General features: G+C 40.1%; 1 protein-coding gene across 2 annotated transcripts in view; it reads right to left on the bottom strand.

Annotated features, from left to right (window-relative positions):
• Positions 1 to 209: 209 nt before the first annotated feature.
• Positions 210 to 21322, bottom strand: part of ALMS1 (ALMS1 centrosome and basal body associated protein) — a 227426-nt gene continuing 206313 nt past the window's right edge. For both annotated transcript variants that reach the window (XM_047854528.1, XM_047854529.1), the window contains 7 exons: positions 9172 to 9292; positions 7665 to 7868; positions 7135 to 7364; positions 6217 to 6400; positions 5241 to 5304; positions 1600 to 1699; positions 210 to 548 (listed from right to left, as the gene is read on the bottom strand). In XM_047854528.1, coding sequence (XP_047710484.1) covers positions 504 to 548; positions 1600 to 1699; positions 5241 to 5304; positions 6217 to 6400; positions 7135 to 7364; positions 7665 to 7868; positions 9172 to 9292 — 948 coding nt within the window. In that variant the 3' untranslated portion in view covers positions 210 to 503. The remainder of the gene's footprint in view (positions 549 to 1599; positions 1700 to 5240; positions 5305 to 6216; positions 6401 to 7134; positions 7365 to 7664; positions 7869 to 9171; positions 9293 to 21322) is intronic.

The raw sequence follows: 21322 nt of genomic DNA, 5'->3' as shown, positions 1-21322 counted from the left end.
GTACCCTAACCAGACACCCTCTCCACAAAGCCCACGGCAGAGTCTTGTCACATCCTGCTGTGTGTGTAAAGAAAGGCCACATTTCATTTCCGCAGTCTATCTCCCTTGACTGATGCTTTTAGATCGAGACCCCCATCTACCCCAGGAGAGACACTGCACAGCTCCCTGCACATCTCTAGATGGTAAAGAAATGACTGTTCACTGCTTGCTTTACTATGACTCAATCAGAAGTTATTTATTTTCTAAAAGTACAAAAACACATACAAAAGGGGACTCATTCCTGGCTAGAATTCAGAAATGATACCATTGTGAGAAACATCCCTGTGGCAAGCTCGCAGCGGACAAAGTATTGCTCCCAAACCACTCATAATCCTACTCACCATTGTTACTACTTCTAAATTACACATGGAAAAAGAGTTAAGTTTTATTAAACCAGACTCATAAAAGTAAGGATTGTGCTTCTCCAGGTTGACAAAATATAATTCCAGGAAAATATTCTTATGTCAGTTCCAGGGAACTTTTCTCCCCAAGAGCTGATTGGTCACCTTCTGTGGAAGAAAAGAAAGAGAAGTTAGATACTCTTGCCATCAGAGGCAGACAGCCACCCCAGACATGTTGCTGAGAGACCAGTGAGGTTCTACCCAAATCACATTTATCTTCCCCAGCTACAGAAACTATGGTAATTATGCAAAAAAAATTTTTCCTGAAGTGTTAAGGAAACATGATGTATATAATCAGTATCTATTATGTCTATATAGATACAGATCATTTATGATCTGGATAGACTCATCCATCCATCAGTTCAAACATACAAGTACAATGAGAGGCCTGGCCTGTGCCGCTGACACACTGGCCGGGCCATGCGGTGCCTGGGGCCCCCCTCCTCGAGGGGACCGGCCCGTCCCAGCTCCAGGTATGCTCCAGAAGCAGTTCTCCAATCCCACATGGGTCTCGCATAAACTCGTCTTTTGGATTCTGACTTTCAGAGTCCTCTGGCGTGAAGTGAAGGGGTTGGGAAGGAAATGAGAATAGTGAAGGATACAGACCTTCAGGCACGGTAGCTCCCTAGCTTCTCAAGGAATATATTGGTAGCAAGTCCCCCCGCCTCTGAGGGTCTGGGATTTGCATTACCACTGATTCCACTGGGGCCATGGGCAGGAAATGGTGGTGGCTTCCAGGCTCCGACTCCCCAAGTTGTCAACTCTTATGCCACACTTGGACATTTTCAGTTTATTTTACAAGCTTTAGAGGTATCTGATTTACCAATAAGGGGCACAAAACTACCACTGGGGACTCTAAAATGAAAATTCAACAATACTGATAGATTTGGACATTTCCACCATTAGTCCTAAGTATGGAATTTAGTTTCATTCCAAATGTATGCCTGGAAGGTGCCTCTTTTAGATTTGCCTTTTTAGATTTTTAGATTTGAAATCTAGTCACAGATGCCTTTACCTTCCAAACCTCAGCAGTGGTACAATACATTACAAGCTTAAGGCTACTCCCCAGATGTAGTTAATTCAAACAGGTCAGATGTGTTTCCCTCAATTTCTCTTTCCCCTGATAAACCTGATGGATGCTGCTCAAGGACTGACTGACCTTCTTGAATAGCTGAGCTCGTAGCCGGTATGACTTATATTCCAATCTTCTCTTCTCTTCTTCTCTCTTTCTCTGCACTTCTGGAAGCTGCTCATAAATCCTTAGGAATGGTGCCAGTGGGAACACAAAAAGCAGTGAGGTTACCCGACCATGGAGGGACATGATCTCTTCTCCCCCATCTCCCTAAGTTCTGCTGCTTCCAGGGCATTTGGCCTTGTGGGCCTGCTTCCTGTTAGACACCTGGACACGAAGAACCCTGGCTAGGGGTGCTCGTGATTTGGTAGGGGAAAAGATGAATAAAAACATTAAGAAATCCTGCTTATAGGGGCTACTTGTTCTTGAGAAAGGAGTGGGATAAAAGGGTGGAGATGATAGCTTTTTACTCTATATGCAAAAGTGTACATTTTCGATATGAGATAACAAACATGTACTAACTAGTATATTTTTAAACACACAGGAAATAATGGGAAAGAAAAGTACAATAATGGTCCCATGTACAAAATGTTACACAGAGTTCCAAGAAATGAAAGGCGGGTCTTAAAGATAGCAGAGGGAGGACAAGAGAAGGGAATACTGGTAAGGAGTCAAGGCCTCACAGAGAGGTGTGCAGGGGAGCAGATGGGAATCAGGCGAGGTGAAGGGGAGGTGGGCTGTGGAAGCCACGTAGCCATGTGAAAACCTTGGGCTCTGTCCTATCAGGGACTGGGTGCCACTGATTTTAAGTTTTATTTATTTATTTTGAGAGAGAGTGAGAACAGGGGAGGGGCAGAGAGAGAGAGAGGGAGAGAGAGAATCCCAAGCAGGGTCTATGCTGTCAGTGCAGAGCCTGGTGTGGGGCTCGATCCCATGAACCATAAGATCGTGACCTGAGCTAAAATCAAGAGTCAGACACTTAACCGACTCTGCCACCCAGGTACTCCTGGGTTCTACTGATTTTAAGTAGGGAGGAACATGATCGAACATGCATTTGATAAATATGCTCTAACTGGAAATAATGTGAATTTGTAACAAAAGAACAGTTAAACAGATTATGGAATATAATGACATTATTACAAAGCATAAAAAAGATGTTTCAAAAAACTTTTAATAATATGGGAAAATGTTCACAATTTGATGCTTTACAAAACAAAGTAGATTACAAACCTGTATATATTGTATGATCGACAATTTGAGAAAAAAACAAGTATGTTAATACGGGTTTCTGCAAAACCCCCACTCCTGCCAAGAAAGAGGACTAGTGTCAGTTCAGTTTAGATGGAAGGATTATCAGCGATATTTATTTCCTTCTTTCTAATTTTCTCGATACTTTCCAAAGTTTCCTATAATTTGAAAAAATATCATTGCAAATGATGTAGAGGCTTTGTGGAAAGCAAGTGAGAAAAAATCAAGAGCAGAACTAGGAAGAACAGCAGTCCCCTGAGAGCAGAGGCCAGAGCACGTCCCAGAGCAACAAGAGCCAGGTCTCTAGGATGTGCAAACAGGCTACATGTGGAGCAGTGGGTAACACAGCTAGCGGTGACTGCTAGCCAGCTTTCTAGTTGGATGAGTGGCTGGCCCAAGCAAGTGTGGGAGTGGAGAATGGGGAGGTCTGTTTTGGATGTGGTGGAGATGATCACTAACTGCAAACACAGTAGTGGAGGGCAGGAATGAGACCAAAGAGGAACAAACATACATTTTTAAAAGTCACTGTTGATGAAAACCACAATGTGATATCACCTCACACCTGTTAGAATAGTTATTATATGTATAAAAAAAAAACAACAACAAGAGATAACACATGTTGGTGAGGATGCAGAGAAAAGGGAACCCTTGTGCACTGCTGGTGGGAATGTAAATTGGTACAGCCAGTATGGGAAACAGTATGGTGGTTCCTTAAACAATTAAAAATACAACGACCACAAGCAACCTAAGTGTCCATCAACAGATGAATGGATAAAGAAAATGTAATATATTATTATATTATTATTCAGTCATATAAAAGAAGGAAATTTTTCCATCTGCAACAACATAGATGGACCTTGAGGACATTATGTTAAGTGAAATAAGTCAGAGAAAGACAAAACTGTATGATCTCATTTAACATGTGGAATCTAAAAACATCAAACTCATTGAAATAGAGACTAGGATGATGGTTGCCAGGGGCTGGGGGCCAGGGAATGAGGAGATGTTAGTTAAAGGGTAAAAACTTCCAGTTATAAGAGGAATAAGTTCTGGGGATCTAAGGTACAGCAGAGGGGCTCTAGTCAGCAACACTGTATTGGATACTTCAACACTGCTCTGAGAGAAGACCTTTAATGTTCTCACCAGAACAATAAGAACACTGCCACCACCACCACCACCAAAATAGAAAGAATATGAGGTGGAGGATGTGTTAACCAACCTTAGCATCGTGAACATACTGCCGTATATACATGTGTCAAATCATCACATTATATACCTTAAACTTATACAATGCTATATGTCAATTAAATCCATGGCATTCTCATGATCAGTATAAGCACATCTCTGATTAACTAATTGCTAATGCATGCAGTGGCCCAAAATTCAACAAGTATAAAAGGGCAAAAAAGTTAGTCTTTGTCTTACCTCTGTACTCCAATGACTCAGCTCTTTTTCCTAAAGGCAACTGCTATTACCAGTTTTTTTGAGTATCCTTCCAGAGATATTCTATGCATATAAAAGTATATGCATCTATACAGACACTAATACTTTTTAAACACTGCAAATGGGAGCAGTGTACACATGCTTCTGAAACTTGACTTCAAAAAAATTTTTTTTAATGTTTATTTATTTTTGAGAGAAAAAGAGAGAGAGACAGACAGACAGACAAAGCATGAGCAGGGGAGGGGCAGAGAGAAAGAATCTGAAGCAGGCTCCAGGCTCTGAGCTGTCAACACAGAGACTGATGCGGGGCTCAAACTCACCAACTGTGAGATCATGATCTGAGCTGAAGTCAGATGCTTAACCAACTGAGCCACCCAGGCGCCCCTGAAACTTGACTTTTTTTTAAGCTTAACTTAATATATCTTGGAGACTATTCCATCATTTCTCACTGTATTGCATAAATTCCTAGAGATGGGATTTCATGGATAAAGGGTAATGCTCCAAATAAACATTTTATTTCAAATATTCATATCTTAGATTTTAGATATCTTTATTTATATTTAGGTTTCTATCAAGGACAAGCCTGATTAAGGGATGCAAATTAGTGGGGATTCTTTGTATCTTTTGTATCCGACTCATCCATACCAATCTGCTACCTATTTTTCTTTCCTTTTTTAGTGCCATTGGTGAGAAACTACTTTCACAACTAATTTTCTTTCTTTTTTTTTTTTTTTTTGAGGCGAGGAAGAGTGTACATGCACATGCGAGTGGCGAAGGGGCAGAGGGAGAGGCAGAGAGAGAGAGAATCTTAAGCAAGCTCCACACTCAGTGTAGAGACTGACTTGGGGCTCGATCTTACGACCATGAGATCACGACCTGAGCCAGAATCAAAAGCTGGACACTTAACTGCCTGAGCCTCCCAGGTGCCCCTCGTAATGTTTGAGCATAATGCCCTTATTCTGGGGGCAAGCCACAGCTCCTGATCATTTGGCCGGATTTGTACTTTTATATAATTACTCTTATTCTTTTGGCCTTACCGTTTAGACCTCTGAATCATTTCCTTCTTTCCAATAGGCCTGTTCTTTTGGGCATCCAGGAAGCCTAAAGCAAGAGAAGAAGGGGTTTTCAGTGGATAGTGTCTTAATAAGGAAGAGTGTGTTGCTCAAGAACTGGGAGAAGTTGCTGCTAGGACTCTGTGCCTCTACCTTGAGCTTGACAGCAATGGGTGGGGAGCAAGGGCCAAGGCCAAGGCCAGGGTTAGACCATGGGGACTGTGACAGCAGCCAGAGGCTCCTGAAGACACAACACTCTGTGGCACAGACTAGACACTGGCTGGTTTATAGGTAAGGCTGTGATGAAAGCATTAGGTAGGACTTTGTAGTTTTCACAGCTTTCATGTATTATATTCCTGAGGTCTTACACCTAACAGAATTGTCAGAGCACACAGTTGGAAGCCAGCCCATTTGGGTTCAAATCCCAGTATCAGGTGTATCATCTTGGGCAAGGGACTTAGGCTCTCTTTGTCTGTTTTCTCATCTGTAAAATAGGGATATTAATAGCATGTACCTCAGAGAGGTGTTATAAGCTTAAAGAAGAACAGTGCCTGGGCAAAACACATAAAGTTTACATGGCATCATCATCACCACCACCACCACTACCCCGCTACGAGGTAGGCAATCCTGGAATCAGCGCCATTGTCGAAGAAACCAACATTATACTTTTGGAACTAACTTGCTCCCAGACACACAGCTGACTTAGAAAAACCCCATTCTCATGGCACTCTTTGGTTTCCAAGCTGCAGTGGCAGGGCAAGAGTACGGGGGTTTCTCTGGATCACGAGAGTGCTGACAGCTAAACCGGGCAAGTTCTGCTACCTAAGGAGAGTTGAGTCTCAGCAAACAAAAAGTCCATTTCTGTCCCCGTAACTGGGCTGGCCTTCAGCCGTGTTCCCCGGAGTGAAGTGGACTTTACCCTCTCCAGTCAGTAACAGGAAAGTGAACAGGCAGAGTGTACCTCTCTTCAGGAGCCGGCGTGTTGGGTCCTGGCAGCCTTGCCATTCTCTGACAGTGTTGAACAGTGCCTCCCGCTCACTCTGTAACATGTTCTGTAGTTTCCTCTCCTGCACTATTAACTTCAGACGCTTTATTCTCTCCCCAGAGCGGGAGATGAAGTCGGGCCTGTGAAGCTGAAGAGATTCCTGAGGAGGAGAAAAGGCCCCCGAACCTCACATTAATGATGCAGTTTGTTCTCTAAGGGCCTAGAAAACAGTACCTGCCCAACAGTGGTTTGAAGAGCCTGTTTCTAAAGTGCAGAAAATATCTAGAGTTGAAGAATAATCTAACAACTTTCTGCGGGGGAGAGCTCCAGTAGGTAAATCAGAGGGATCAAAGGATGCCTTTGGAATAAACCAAGAACTAAGACTGTGGCAATTATAACTCTTCCAAATGTTGATGGGCTAGAGCCCAGCCCATTGTGCTATTTTAAATTTTCCCTTCAAACAAATATATTATTAAGTAACATTTCGTTCAGCTCCCAAGGTACATATAAAGAAGGGACTTCCTGCCTTTTAAATCCTGTGCTAAGCAGGAATGGGAGTTATGTAAATGGAGGAACAAACATCAGGCCTCCAGAGCACTCCACATGCAGATGTCTATGAGCCCAGTGGGCAGCATCACGGCACCCTCCCTTCTATTGCCTCGTCCCAGGTTCAGAGGGCAATGCACAGTTTAGAATGGTTAACAGTAAGTCAGCCTTTGTTTAATGATGACAGTGGGAACAGATGAAATTCTAGAAGTGCCAGAAATGAGGGTTAGGAGACTATTCTTCAGAAGGCCAAATCACACATTTAACTTCTTTGTATCTCCCCTCCAGCACCCCACCCCCTGAACCCCCACCTTAAACATGGCTAAAATGAACTCAGTGTCGCTGCACCTGTAGGGTTGCTTTCACAAATGGCCTCGGGGGATCTCTGCCTGGGCCTGCTAGTGACCCGTGGCTGTCCATGTGCTGTCCCTGCCAGTTCTGTTCCCGCAGTGGCTCTCTCCACGGTTTGGTGTTGGTTATTGGTGCAAACCAGCAGATACCAGGGCCATAAAGTTTGGGCAGGTTTTCCTTCTTAGGACCACACTTCACATTTTCCACAGGAACAAACCATGAAACTCCTATGGGAAATATTTTTAAGAAAGAAAAAAGATTTTTCGTTCTTCTCACCAAAGACATGTGCATAGCATAGGCTCTCAGGGGACTCAGCCGTCAGAGACCACCGCGATGCCCAGGAGTTTGCGTAACTGCAGGTATGATTGTAATTATAGTGCTAGATACTTTGAAAATTTGCCAAGGTGGTGCTGGGGGTGTGGGGAGATGGGGTCAACACAGAGTCATTAGAAATAAAGAATCTTAGCATCGCAAGAGACTTGAAATTCACTAGTTCTTCTGCTACAACACTGGAATTAAAAACTGACCTTCACTGCAACTCTGCTTGTTCTTCCTTAACTTTTTATCCCCAAGATAACCGGTGAGAAGACTTTTCTCTTCTATTTTTTCTTCTGACCAAGAAGTCACATCGCTGTACTCTTCTACTCTAGCCTCGCTAGAGCTTGGAGTTGGGAAAGTCATCCCAACATCTCGAGTGTGTTTTTTGACACCATTCACGATCTCCAAGTTACCTGAGGGGAAAGATCCACAGATATCCTGGGAGCAGCCTTGAGACTTAGTTGGCATGTGTATTCAATTCAGTAAACAAATACTTTTTAAGTCTTCAAAAATGCAAGCTACTGCCTCCTCTGGGTGGTGTAGAGGGGTGTGAGGGACAGAGACAGACGGGAGGGGACAGAGGGAGAAGGAGGGAGGGAAAGTGGAAGAAGAAAGGGAGGTTTTTATTTCTTAGTCAGTTTAGGTGTTAGAGGGAAAAAAATCACTCACATGGATTCAATGGGTAAAGGATTTTAGTTCTGATCCAAAGTGAGAAAGACATTAAATGCTTATAGTCCTCCTGGCAGTCACCCAGGTAAGAAAGAGGTTGACAGACACAAAGACAAGACTGGAGGGGGAAAAAAATCAAGGGAGTTTACTTCTCTTATATAAAATCAAAAGATATAGAAAAACATAAGTGAAAAGCCTCCTTCCCACTCCTGTTCTCCGTTCATTCAATTTGCAACCCCCTGGTTCCAGAGAATTTTTTGCACACATTCAAGCAATTTTCTTCCTTTATTTTTAAAGCACTTTGTGGGGGCGCCTGGGTGGCGCAGTCGGTTAAGCGTCCGACTTCAGCCAGGTCACGATCTCGCGGTCCGGGAGTTCGAGCCCCGCGTCAGGCTCTGGGGCTGATGGCTCAGAGCCTGGAGCCTGTTTCCGATTCTGTGTTTCCCTCTCTCTCTGCCCCTCCCCCGTTCATGCTCTGTCTCTCTCTGTCCCAAAAATAAATAAACGTTGAGAAAAAAAAAAAAAAATTTAAAGCACTTTGTGTTTTCTTTTTAATTATCTCTGTGGGAGATCTTGCCATATTAGCAGAGAGAGAGTTTCCTCATCCTATGTCTTGTTATATGGATGTATGATAATTTATTTAAACATTTGGCTATCAATGGACATCTAAGTCAATTTAAATTTTCTGTTATAATCAACAATACTTCAATGATTAATTCTGTCCACTTGTTATTTTGCACATATGCACAATATATCTATAGGCTAAATTCCAAAAGTAAAAGTGCTAGATCAAAGTGATTTGAATAGAAACTGCCAAATTGCCTCATGGGGGTTGTACTCCCAACTTACATGTATGAGAACCTATTCCTTTACACTTGTGCCCAGAAACTTACTACCGAACTTAGATTTTTGCCAGTCTGATAGGTGGCAAATGGCATTTGAGTATAGTTTTAATCTTCACTTATTTTAGTGTGAGGTTGAATATCTTAATATATGTTTAAGGTCTACTTGTATTTCAATGGAAATGTTTAAATTCAAGTAATTTACCTGCTTGTACACCCTTGTTTAACATATGTACATTTTGCTTGTTGCAAAGGGTGGGGCTTGAGCTCCAGAAACTACTGGTGGAAGATGAAATAGAATCAGAAGAAATCACATGGTTTGCCACCTGGAAAAACAAAAGAGACCCTGTTAGCATTACCTGCAGTCAATGGCATAGTCACCTACAGGATAAAGAACACATACAAGCTACCACGAGCCCTTTCTAATTCAGTTCTACTTGTTGGGATAAAGTTGCTCTCCAGAAAGCTTGTGACAATGTGAACATGTTACCATATACTTTATGATAGGGAGGTGAATACTGCTATGGTTGGATAAGGGCCTGAGCTGTCTTAAGAAGGTAAGCCAAAAAGAGTGGGTATGTTCAGGAAATACGAATCAAAACCACAACGAGATACCACCTTACACCTGTCAGAATGGCTAACATTAACAACTCAGGCAACAACAGATGCTGGTGAAGATGCGGAGAAAGAGGATCTCTTTTGCCCTGCTGGTGGGAATGCAAACTGGAGCAGTCACTTTGGAAAACAGTATGGAGGTTCCTCAAAAAATTAAAAATGCAACTACCCTACAACCCAGAAATTGCACCACTAGGTATTTATCCAAGGGATACAGGTGTGCTGTTTTGAAGGGGCACACGCACCCCAGTGTTTATAGCAGCGCTATTGACAATAGCCAAAGTGTGGAAAGAGCCCAAATGTCCATCGATGGATGAATGGATAAAGAAGAAGTGGTGTGTACACACACACACACACACACACACACACACACACACACAATGGAGTATTAGTCAGCAATCAAAAAGAATGAAATCTTGCCATTTGCAACTATGTGGCTGGAACTAGAGGGTATTATGTTAAGTGAAATCAGCCAGTCAGGGAAAGACAAATATCATTTGACTTCACTCATATGAGGGCTTTAAGACACAGAATATATGAACATAAGGGAAGGGAAGCAAAAATAGTATAAAAACAGGGAAGCGGACAAAACATAAGAGACTCTTAAATGTGGAGAACAAACAGGGTTACTGGTGGGGTTGTGGGAGGAGGGATGGGCTAAATGGGCAAGGGCATTAAGAAATCTACTCCTGAAATCATTGTTGCACTATATGGTAACTAATTTGGATGTGAATTGAAAATATAAAATTAAAAAAAAAAAAAGAGTGGATATGTTCACAAGACTTGAAGAAACTCCAAAGAGGATGCTAGCCAAAGATTAGCCTGGTGGGTTTTCAGAATGAAATTCTAACTTGACACGTGCAAAACAATTTTGATGAGAGATAAAGAGGGCCAGGAATGACTAAAGAGGTGCTGTCCAGTAAGATCAGACTCAGATACTTATACATGGGTAAATATACAAAGAGCTGAAAGGCCCCATGAGAAGTCCTGAATAACTGGAGTATTGCAAAAATTATTAAAGACCCCAAAAGGGGGGGCGCCTGGGTGGCTCAGTCGGTTAGGCGTCCGGCTTCGGCTCAGGTCATGATCTCGCAGTCTGTGAGTTCTGGCTCTGGGCTGACAGCTCAGAGCCTGGAGCCTGTTTCAGATTCTGTGTTTCCCTCTCTCTGACCCTCCCCCGTTCATGCTCTGTCTCTCTCTGTCTCAGAAATAAACATTAAAAAAAATTTTTTTTTTTAAAAAGAGCCCAAAAGGCTTTTAAGTTAGGTTCAGAGCAAATAGAGCAAAGAAGGGTAACTTCATGGATTAAAGTGGATGGTGGAATGCTAGTGAATGACAGAAAGATTATCAAAATGTAGTATAAAACAGTATTTCTTAAGCTTGCTCGTCACAACAATCTCCTGGAGGATGGGTCCAAACTCAGAACAATGAATTGGAGTCTCGAGGAGAGGGGTCTGGGCATCTATATTTTGAATAAATGCCGGATGCTTGTCTACTTAAGCAATTTTGGTAAAGGTGAATTGACAGCCAACTCAGGAAAGGAAACAGGGTGTCTTTTCCTCTGAACTAAATAAACTATATCCCAGGACCTTCAGGAGACTTGAAACAGTTTCTTTCAGACTTGATACAGAGCATGTGAAGTTAAATGACCCGGGACAGGAAATGTTTTGATTTTCAAAAAGATAAGCATTGCAAACTGGTGGGTTTAAGAATGATGACATATAAAGTGCTAGAATGGATCACCAATCTAATCATTTACAAGCATTTAGAGGTCAAAGAGATAACCACATTTCAGGCAGTGCTCAAGAGCAGGAAGAACGAGCCTTGCCAGATTAGCCTGGTTTTTCTAGTAGATATGGTCACTGACGGGTAGGCCAAAAGAATGTGTGGTCAAGGACAGCTAGAGTTGATTAAAATGACGAGACTTCTCCTGACATCTTTGAGGGCAAGGTGGAGTTATGTGGGTTAAATGATAAAATAAGTTGGTAGAACCACAGGTGGTTGAAGCATTCTTACCCAAATATTATGAAAACAGAGAGAGGCCTTTATTAATGAGTGGTATGTCTTGCATTCAACAGCAAATATTTACTAAGCACCTATTGTGTCCAGTTGCTTGGTTTGCTCTGGCTATTCCTTCTTAACATTTTATATATCAATGTCTTGGAGATATGGGAAGCAGGAGATTTCTTGTACAATGCGTATCTGGGAGGGCCTAAATGACTGTCAAGATCCAAAATAATAAACAGGAATGATGGGCCAAATCCAACAAGGGATCATTGTAAAGCCCTACACATCAGGCAGGAGGAATGGCAGCAACTTTGACACAGTAGGAAAAGCTGTGCATCTGAAGTTCAAAGGCCTAAGCCAGTCTCAGATCTTCCCTTTATTAGCTGTCTCTACTTGCATAATCACTGCACTCTCTGTGCCAGTTTACCCGGCTCAAAAAGGGAACACTTGCATTTCTGAAATTACAGAAGTGTTAGAAAGAACAAATGATTTAGAATATAAGTTGTAAAAAAAAAATATAAAAGTCATATAAAACTGAGACTATTGTGATGTCAAAAAAACCCAAAACGTATGAATATGTGGTGAGGAAGATATGACTGACTGGCAATATACTACACCTTCTCTGCAGCTGTAGGAGGTACTGAAATGGACTGACTTTCAGGAAAGATTAAGTATAAAAAGCAAAGTATGCTGCCAGGTCTGTGGGGAAAAAAAAAAAAAAAGGTCAAAAACATATGCAGGTATTTGCTTTCTTATTGATAAAATACCCGTGAAAGAAAAGAACCTAAATTGGAAAGGAAGAAGTACAACTGTTTTTATTTGCAAATGACATGATTCTGTCCAAATAAAATACTAAGGAATCCATAAAGAAGTATTAGAACTAATAAGTTTAGCCACATTATAGATATAAGACAAGATAAAAAATCAACTGTATTTCTATATTCTAGCAATAAGCAATCTGAAAATAAAAATTAAGGAAACAATCCCATTCATAACAACATCAAAAAGAACGAAATATTTAGGAATAAATTTAACAACAGAAGTGCAAGGCTTACATGCTGAAAACACTGGCGGAAGAAATTAAAGATCTAAATAAATAGTGAGACATTCCATATATGTAATTTAAAAATGGGCTAAAGGCTTGAATAGATATTTCACCAAAGAAGACAGAAAAGTATACTTTTCATCAGTATACGAAAAGATGTTCAACATCATCAGTCATAAGGAAAATACAAATTAAAATCATAATAAGATACACTTCACACCCACTACTATGGCTATAATAAAAAAGATGGCTAATACTAAGTGTAGACAAGGAAGTGGAGAGATAAGAAACTTTATATACTGCAGGTGGGAATGTTAAAACATACAGCCACTTTGGAAAACACTTTTGCATTTTCTTAAACATAAACTTCACACAGGACCTGGTAATTCTAATATTCTAATTCCAAAAGAAAACATATGTCCACACAATAACTTTTACACAAACATTCATAGCAGCATTATTCTTATCCAAAATATGAAACAATCCAAATGTCCAACTGGGAACTGGGTAAACAAAATGTGGTATATCCATACAATGGAATACTAATCAGCAATAAAAAGGAACTACTGATACATGCTACAACATGAATGAACCTTGAAAACATCGTGCTAAGCCACAGAAGCCAGATGCAAAAGACTACATATTGTATGATTCTATTTACATGAAATGTCCAGAAAAGGCAGAAGGCATATTAGAGGTTGTCTGGGGCTGGGAATGTGGATTGATAACAAGCAGGTACAAACGACCTTTTTGGAGTGACAGAAATGTTCCGAAACTGGGTTATGGCGATGACTACACAATTCTGTAACTTCACTAAAAATAACTGTACACTTAAAATGGATGAATTCTATGGTATGTAAATTACACTTCAACCAAGCTGTTTTATTTTTATTTTATTTGAAAAAAAGTTTTTTTAATGTTTCTTCATTTGAGAGCGAGCGAGCGAGCACGAGCAGGGATGGGCACAGAATCTGAAGCAGGCTCTAGGCTCTAAGCTCTCAGCACAGAGCCCTATGTGGGACTTGAACTCACAATCGGTGAGATCATGACCTGAGCCGAAGTCGGATGCTTAACCTTCTGAGCCATGCAGGTTCAACTAAGCTGCTTAAAAAAAAAAAAAAAAAAAAAAAAAAAAAAAATCTCTGTGAAGATACACAAGAACTAGTAACACTGAGTAGCTCTGGAAAGGAGAGCTAGGTGTCCAAGGTACAGGAGTGGGAAGGACACTATCAAATACTCTTTTATACATTTAAAATTTTGTATCATGTGATTGTATTATCAGTTTAAGAAACGAAAATAAAACAAAAATAGTGAAAATAAAACCGAGAAGAGTGTGGCAATAGAAGTTTCATGGCTCTGGTGAGCTCAACCGAAGTAAAACATATGTTAGGACATAGAAATGTTCTAGCCACAGAAAGGAAGGTGATAAATCTGCTCTGTCAACATGCTCTCACCATCTGAAGCACAACACGCTTAGTTCAAAGACAAATGTTTAAAAATAAGATATCAGCAAACTTAGTAGACCCAGGAAAGCTGACAATTTATAGGAAGTGAGGTGGGGTAAGGAAGCATGACCTGTGAAAAATGGTTCAGAGTGAAGACCTGAGAGAAAACACTTTTGGGAAGGAAGCACGAACCCGAGAGGAAGAAAATTAGACCCATTTTCTGTGCCTTCTGAAAACAGAGCCAGGAACAGAGCCAGGGAGTGCAATGATTGCAGGTTTTGGGTCTCTAGAAGTTAAGACCTTCAATAATAGAGTCTCATACACATGGACAAGCTGCTCATGTGCAGTCAGGGAGCGGTGGAGCTGTCCGCAAGTAGATGCTGGAGTGCCCTATGGTGCAAATGCAGCAGAAATGACGGTCCCTTCAAGCCCCAGTCTCTTCAACATCCATAGTATACAACCAGTCATGGTATGCACCAATGGGTGTAAAAAACACATCTACATCGGGTCCAATGGCGAGCCTTGGTGTGTGTGTGTTTCTAGTCCAAATCTCTTTCATGTTAATTCCTGCCTATAAAAAGTAAAATATTTAAAAATAGAAAATAGTCTAAAAAATATTCCCTCTCAACAAAATAGATTTAGTTAGACCTCTAGGATGGTGAAAATCAAAAGGACAGAAAAAGACAAGTGTTTTCAAGGATGTGGAGAAATTGGAACCCTCATACACTGCTGGTGGGAACGCAAAATGGTGACAATACTTTAGGTAACACCCTGGCAGTTCCTCAAATGGTTAAATGTGGAGTTACCATATGCTCCAGCATTTATCTGCTCCCAGGCACATGCCCAAAAGAAATGAGAACATACGTCCACACAAAAACTTGTACATGAATGTTCATAGCAGCCTTGTTAATAATACCCCAAAAAATAGAAGAAAGCCAAATATTTTTTTACTAAGTGGATGAATAAAACATGTAATGGAATGTTCATACAATGGAATATTATTTGGCAATAAAAAGTAATGAATACACTGCTACAATGTAGATGAACCTTAAAAACATTAAGCGAGGGGCGCCTGGGTGGCGCAGTCGGTTAAGTGTCCGACTTCAGCCAGGTCACGATCTCGCGGTCCGTGAGTTCGAGCCCCGCGTCGGGCTCTGGGCTGATGGCTCGGAGCCTGGAGCCTGTTTCCGATTCTGTGTCTCCCTCTCTCCCTGCCCCTCCCCCGTTCATGCTCTGTCTCTCTCTGTCCCAAAAAAAAAAAAAAACAAACAAAAACGTTGAAAACAAAACAAAACAAAACAAAACAAAAAACAAAAAACATTAAGCAAAAGAAGCCAGTCACAAAATACATACACATACAATACATACAAGCCAGTCATACATACAATACATACACGTATTGTATGATTCTATTATATGCAATGTCCAGAATAATCTAGAGAAAGTAGATTAGTAACCACAGCCAGGGGCTGGGGCAGGGGTAAGAGGTTGGGAGAAATGCAGGGTGACTTTGCTAAAGAGTACAGGGTGTTTTTAGAGGGTGTTGAAAATGTTTTAATATTAGATTGGGGTGATGGTTGCACAACCCCATGAATAATACTAAAACCCACTAAACTGTACACTTTACATAAGTGAATTTTATGGTATGTGAAAGATCTCAAAAAAAGCTGTAAAATGTTTGTTCACTACGCAAACTGAAATAATGTAGATTATGAAGCCTTACTTGGAGGAAAAAGCTTCTCATGTTTTATGGTCCCCATCTTGTTACTAAAGCAGTGATACAAGAGCAATGAAAGGGGAGCAACAGTGTCATTATCATACAACAAAGCATGAACAAACCCAACAAAAATGTGGGCACTGGATGTTGTAGGCATGATGTAGCACTACATACGCTATGGCGAGGGCCAGTGCAAACCGTCAGAATCATGCAATCATGCCATGTTGACTTCCACACTGAGTCACAACAATCATCACATGCACAGGTCTCACTGTGTCTCACAATCTGTGCTGATGACCTACCAAGGGACTGAACATCATTTTTGCTGAATTCATTTACAGATGCTGTTGGTAAACCACAACAGTTATTCTCCTTAGTCCACGGGAGAGTCTCTGGCATCTCCTCAGATGATTCCGTCATCCCTCAGCGCCTGCGTGTGAATCAGCCCACTCAGTCCTCTACAGTGAGGCTTACAATGAAAAGATTTAAGTGACTACAAATCAACTGACATTATCAACCACCATGGTTTATGCTTTCTGTTGCAGAGAGTCTCAGAAGAAGATACATGCTGTCTGGCTGCCTGCTTCTGTTTTAATTTCTATTATTATGATAGCAAACTCACCTGCTGATGTCTTATTCCACAACAGGAACTGCTACCATCTCAGAGATGTGTCAGGCTTTTTGTAATACTTTTCAGTTTAATTAAAATCTAGCTGGGATTCGTTCCCACATTTATTGATCAGAGACATCTTCAGATAGACCCTCTTCAAAAAAGCTTTTCAATTAAAAATTTACCATTTTTTTAGAGGGGGGAGAGGCAGAGGGAGAGCAAGAGAATCATGGCTTGATCCCATGACTGTGAGATCACCACCTAGGCTGAAATCGAGTTAGATGCTTAACCCAACTGAACCACCCAGGCACCCACCAAAATTACTTTTTTTAGGTGGAAATTGAGCTTGGCAAAACATATCCAATATAGGAGGAAGGCCATGTCTTCTTTCATGACCCTATATGGCTATTCTTCATACAGGCAACTTGTTCCTGTTGACATTCTGCCAGTCAGATGACTGCTAGGAGATGCTTTTCTTTCAGAGGAATGTGTTTATGCTAGTTAATTTATAACCACTTAAGTTTAGAACCAGAGGTACATACTGATAAGACAGAGTCAAAGTCTTATCAGAACTATAGTCTATGGTACCAAAGGACAGTCTTTTCTTGTGAAGTGTTTTTTAGATATGTGCAGATCAAACTGTCAACTGTAGTTTCAATAATAAAATTTACCAACCAGGAAAGGGTGACACAATCACAAAGTGTCTGTGTAAAACACAACATTTTGATATAGATTTAATTTCTAGAGACAAGATTAAAGTGTACAAAAACAGGAATTCAGGTGATAACTGTCTGTTAGTCATCTTTAGAGAATCAGAACAGGTCATTTATTTCTGCAAGTCTGGCAGATGGTAACTATGAAAAATCCTCCTTAGAAAATTAAAAAGGCACTGTGCCTGGCTAATAGATCCCCAGAAAGAATTTTTTTTTTTTTTTGGTACATGAGTGAGTAAAGGTTGCAGAGCCAGAATGATTCTGCATTATGCCCAAATTCAAAAAATGGCCATGAGACTTGATGGTTAAAATATAATGGAAGTACCAGTCATTAGAACTGAGGTCAAGAGGGGCGCCTGGGTGGCTCGGTCAGTTAAGCGTCCGACTTCGGCTCAGGTCATGATCTCGCAGTCCGTGAGTTCGAGCCCCGCGTCGGGCTCTGTGCTGACAGTTCAGAGCCTGGAGCCTGTTTCAGATTCTGTGTCTCCCTCTCTCTGACCCTCCCCCGTTCATGCTCTGTCTCTCTCTGTCTCAAAAATAAATAAACGTTAAAAAAAAAAATTAAAAAAAAAGAACTGAGGTCAAGAAACTCTAACAGCATAGTAAAGTTCCCCAGATAATGGCAAGACTTGGGCTAGAAAGAAAGAAAACGAACAGAGCTAAAGTCCTCAATTAACGTAGGGGAAAACCTAGAAGGTTAACAAATGATTATGAAAGTCTTGTGCAGGGCTGTAGAGCAAGAGGACAGGGGTCCCGAAGAATTTTCTATTAGGTTTGAAAACTTACAGTCTGGAAGTGGCCCTCTTTTTCTTCTCTGCATTCTCTCAAGTATCTTTCCTCTTGGATTTAATACTCATGAGGATTATGATCACCTTTACATAAATGATTCTAAAATCTTTATTTCACTCATGACATACTCATGAGGTCAGATATATCTATATTTGTTATTTTCACTTGGATGTTCTGATCTAACTTCAAGTTTAATAAATGAAATTCCTTCATATTTTGATCAGAATTAGTTTCCTTTTTCAGAGCTCTCTATTTTGATAGAGTGTTCACATATTATTTCAGTTGTTCTGGGTAAAAATTTCAGAAGAAACATGGCTATTAATTACCAAGTCCAACTGATTAGAGTCCAGCTTAACAAAAGAATATTAGATTTTTATAATAAATTGTGAATATCACTTACTTATTTAAAAATATCTACTGACAATTAGCTAAACATCTGTAAATAAAATTATATTCACAGAATCTATTCCATGTAGATTAAAGATTTAAATGCATTAAAAAATATTTTAAAAAACCAGAAGAATTATTTTTTTAAATAATCTTGAGGTTGGGAAGATCTTTCATAGAATGGAACAAAGAAATAAGTTGAATACATAATACTATTACAATATTAATAAAATGTAACTAATCTTGAGAATAGGAAAAAAATCTTCGAAGAAAAATGGACAAGGGATATAAAAAAGTAGCCCTCAAAATAAGAAATGTAAATGGCAATCCCTGAAACCTAATGTAAAAAAAATGCATTTTAAAGCAATGAGTTTTTCCACACATCAGATTAGCAAATATTAAACAGACTGATACTACCCGTAGTTGGCAAGAGAGTGAGGAGACACATATGCTTATACTTTTTTTTTTTTTTTTTTTTTTTTTAAATTTTTTTTTTTCAACGTTTATTTTATTTTTGGGACAGAGAGAGACAGAGCATGAACGGGGGAGGGGCAGAGAGAGAGGGAGACACAGAATCGGAAACAGGCTCCGAGCCATCAGCCCAGAGCCCGATGTGGGGCTCGAACTCATGGACCGAGAGATCGCGACCTGGCTGAAGTCGGACGCTCAACCGACTGCGCCACCCAGGCGCCCCTGCTTATACTTTTTGGTGGGAACATATATTGTGACAAATTTCTAGAGCGCATGCAGAGGGCTTTAGATTACAGAGAGTCTTCACGGGGCTCTACCTCACGAACCATGAGATTATGACCTGAGCCAAATCTTAATTGACTGAGCCACCCAGGCTTCCTGATTTAAAACTTCTTGATCAATTTTCTCAATTTATAGTCTCCTAGAAAATCATCCATCTAAATTTAGATATATATCAGCCTAAAGTTACATACAGTAGTCTTTTTGAAGGAAACCACCTCAGTCTGTGGTTACACCCTTCCATCTTGCTTATGTTTGCCATGGTCAGGATAACCAGAGATTTGGTCTACTGGTTTTTTCCAAAGAATCAGCTCTTGGTTATATTGATCAGTTTTGGGGATTGACATTAATTTATATATTTTCTCTTTTTTTGTTCTCATTTTTATTATTATTATTATTATTATTATTTTAAATGTTTTATTTATTTTTAAGACAGAGAGAGACAGAGCATGGGCAGAGAGAGAGAGAGAGAGAGAGAGAGAGAGAGGGAGACACAGAATCCAAAGCAGGCTCCAGGCTCCAAGCTGTCAACACAGAGCCAGGCATGGGGCCTGAACCCATGAACTGTGAGATTGTGACCTGAGCCGAAGTCGGACACTTAACCAACTGAGCCACCCAGGCGCCCCTATTTTATTATTTTTCAAAGTTTATTTATTTTGAGAGAGAGAAAGTGCAAGTGAGGAGGGACAGAGAGAGAGAGAGGGAGAGAGAGAATCCTAAGCAGGCTCTGCGCTGCCAGCACAGAGCCAGACATGGAGCCCAAATCCACAAACTGAAAGATAATAACCTGAGCCAAAACCAAGAGTCAGATGCTTAACTGACTGAGCCATCCAGGCACCCCATATTTATTATAATTATTAAAAATTTTTCAAAATTTTCATTTACTTATATATTTTTATTTAGATTTTTTGTTTCAAGTTTTTATTTAAATTCCAGTTAGTTAACATACAGCATAATATTAATTTCAGGAGTAGAATTTAGGGATTCATCATTGACATATAACATCCAGTGCTCATCACAAGTGCCCTCCTTAAAATATATTTCCCACTTTATTAATTACTTCTTGAGTTCCTTGTATGTTAGTCTTCTTCCATACTAGAAGACTTATTTCAATTATTTCCTAATTGAACTTATTTAGAATGTTTTAAAATTATCTATTTAATGAAAAAAATATATAGTTGTTAAATTCCAACTTTATTGCATTGTGGTTAGAAAATATGAGCATAGTTATTAGTCTTCTACTTTGGGGCTTTATCAACATTTTGCCTAAGTAAAATTAATTTTTGGAAATATTCCATGGGCATTTGGAACGTGTGGATGCTGTGTTTTGGGAATGAAGTTTTATATAGATATTCTAAATCACACTTGTTAATATTGCTAGTAATCTTTCATATCTTTTTTTATCTGTTACATGTCAATAGCTGAAAAAATCAATTAAAGTATCCCACTTTTGTACTTGTCACATTCTATCTTATAACTGCATTTGGCTGAATGAACAAATGTATTCTGGTTGAAAGTACGGCAGTAATTCTGGAAGTCTCTAAAAGACTCTTTCCTCCTTTGACATTTACAGTGGGGATAGGGTAGATTCTCAAGACAAGAAACATTTAATTAAAAATGGGGGGAAAAGATCCTTGGTATAGAAATTTATATATATACTTTTAATTAAATATTTTTAACGTTTATTTTTGAAACAGAGAGAGACAGGGCTTGAGTGGGGGAGGGGGAGAGAAAGAGAGGGAGACACAGAATCCAAAGCAGACTCCAGGCTCTGAGCTGTCAGCACAGAACCAGATGCAGGGCTCAAACTCGTAAACCGTGAGATCATGACCTGAGATGAAGTCGGCCGCTTAACCGACTGAGCCACTCAGGTGCCCCTAGAAATTTGTATTTCTAAATCTTCTGGCCAAACTAGAAATTACTGGCAGAGAAGTGGAAATATAGGGATTTCCATGCATTGCAGTTAGGATATGAACTGGAAACCAGTTTGGTACTAATGTAGGAAACTTATATAGCTTATGATCCAAGAATTCCACTTCTGGGTATATATTCCAAAGACAGTCTCACACAGATCCAATGGCGGGGGGTATGGACAAGGGTGTGCACTCCCATTTTTCTGTGATGCTGGGAGTCAGCAGCAACCTGGGTGCCCATCACAGGGAAAATGCATCAGTAAACTGGTAGATGCACTCAATGGAGTATGATGCAATGATCAGAAACCTGATTAGATGTACATATAGCAATGTAGATAAATGTTAAAAAATAAAAAATATAATGC

The sequence above is a fragment of the Prionailurus viverrinus genome, chromosome A3 (genome assembly GCF_022837055.1).
Source record: "Prionailurus viverrinus isolate Anna chromosome A3, UM_Priviv_1.0, whole genome shotgun sequence".
NCBI classification, from domain to species: Eukaryota; Metazoa; Chordata; class Mammalia; order Carnivora; family Felidae; genus Prionailurus; species Prionailurus viverrinus.
The sequence above is the reverse complement of the archived record's forward strand: the minus strand, read 5'-3'. Positions and strand labels throughout refer to the sequence as shown.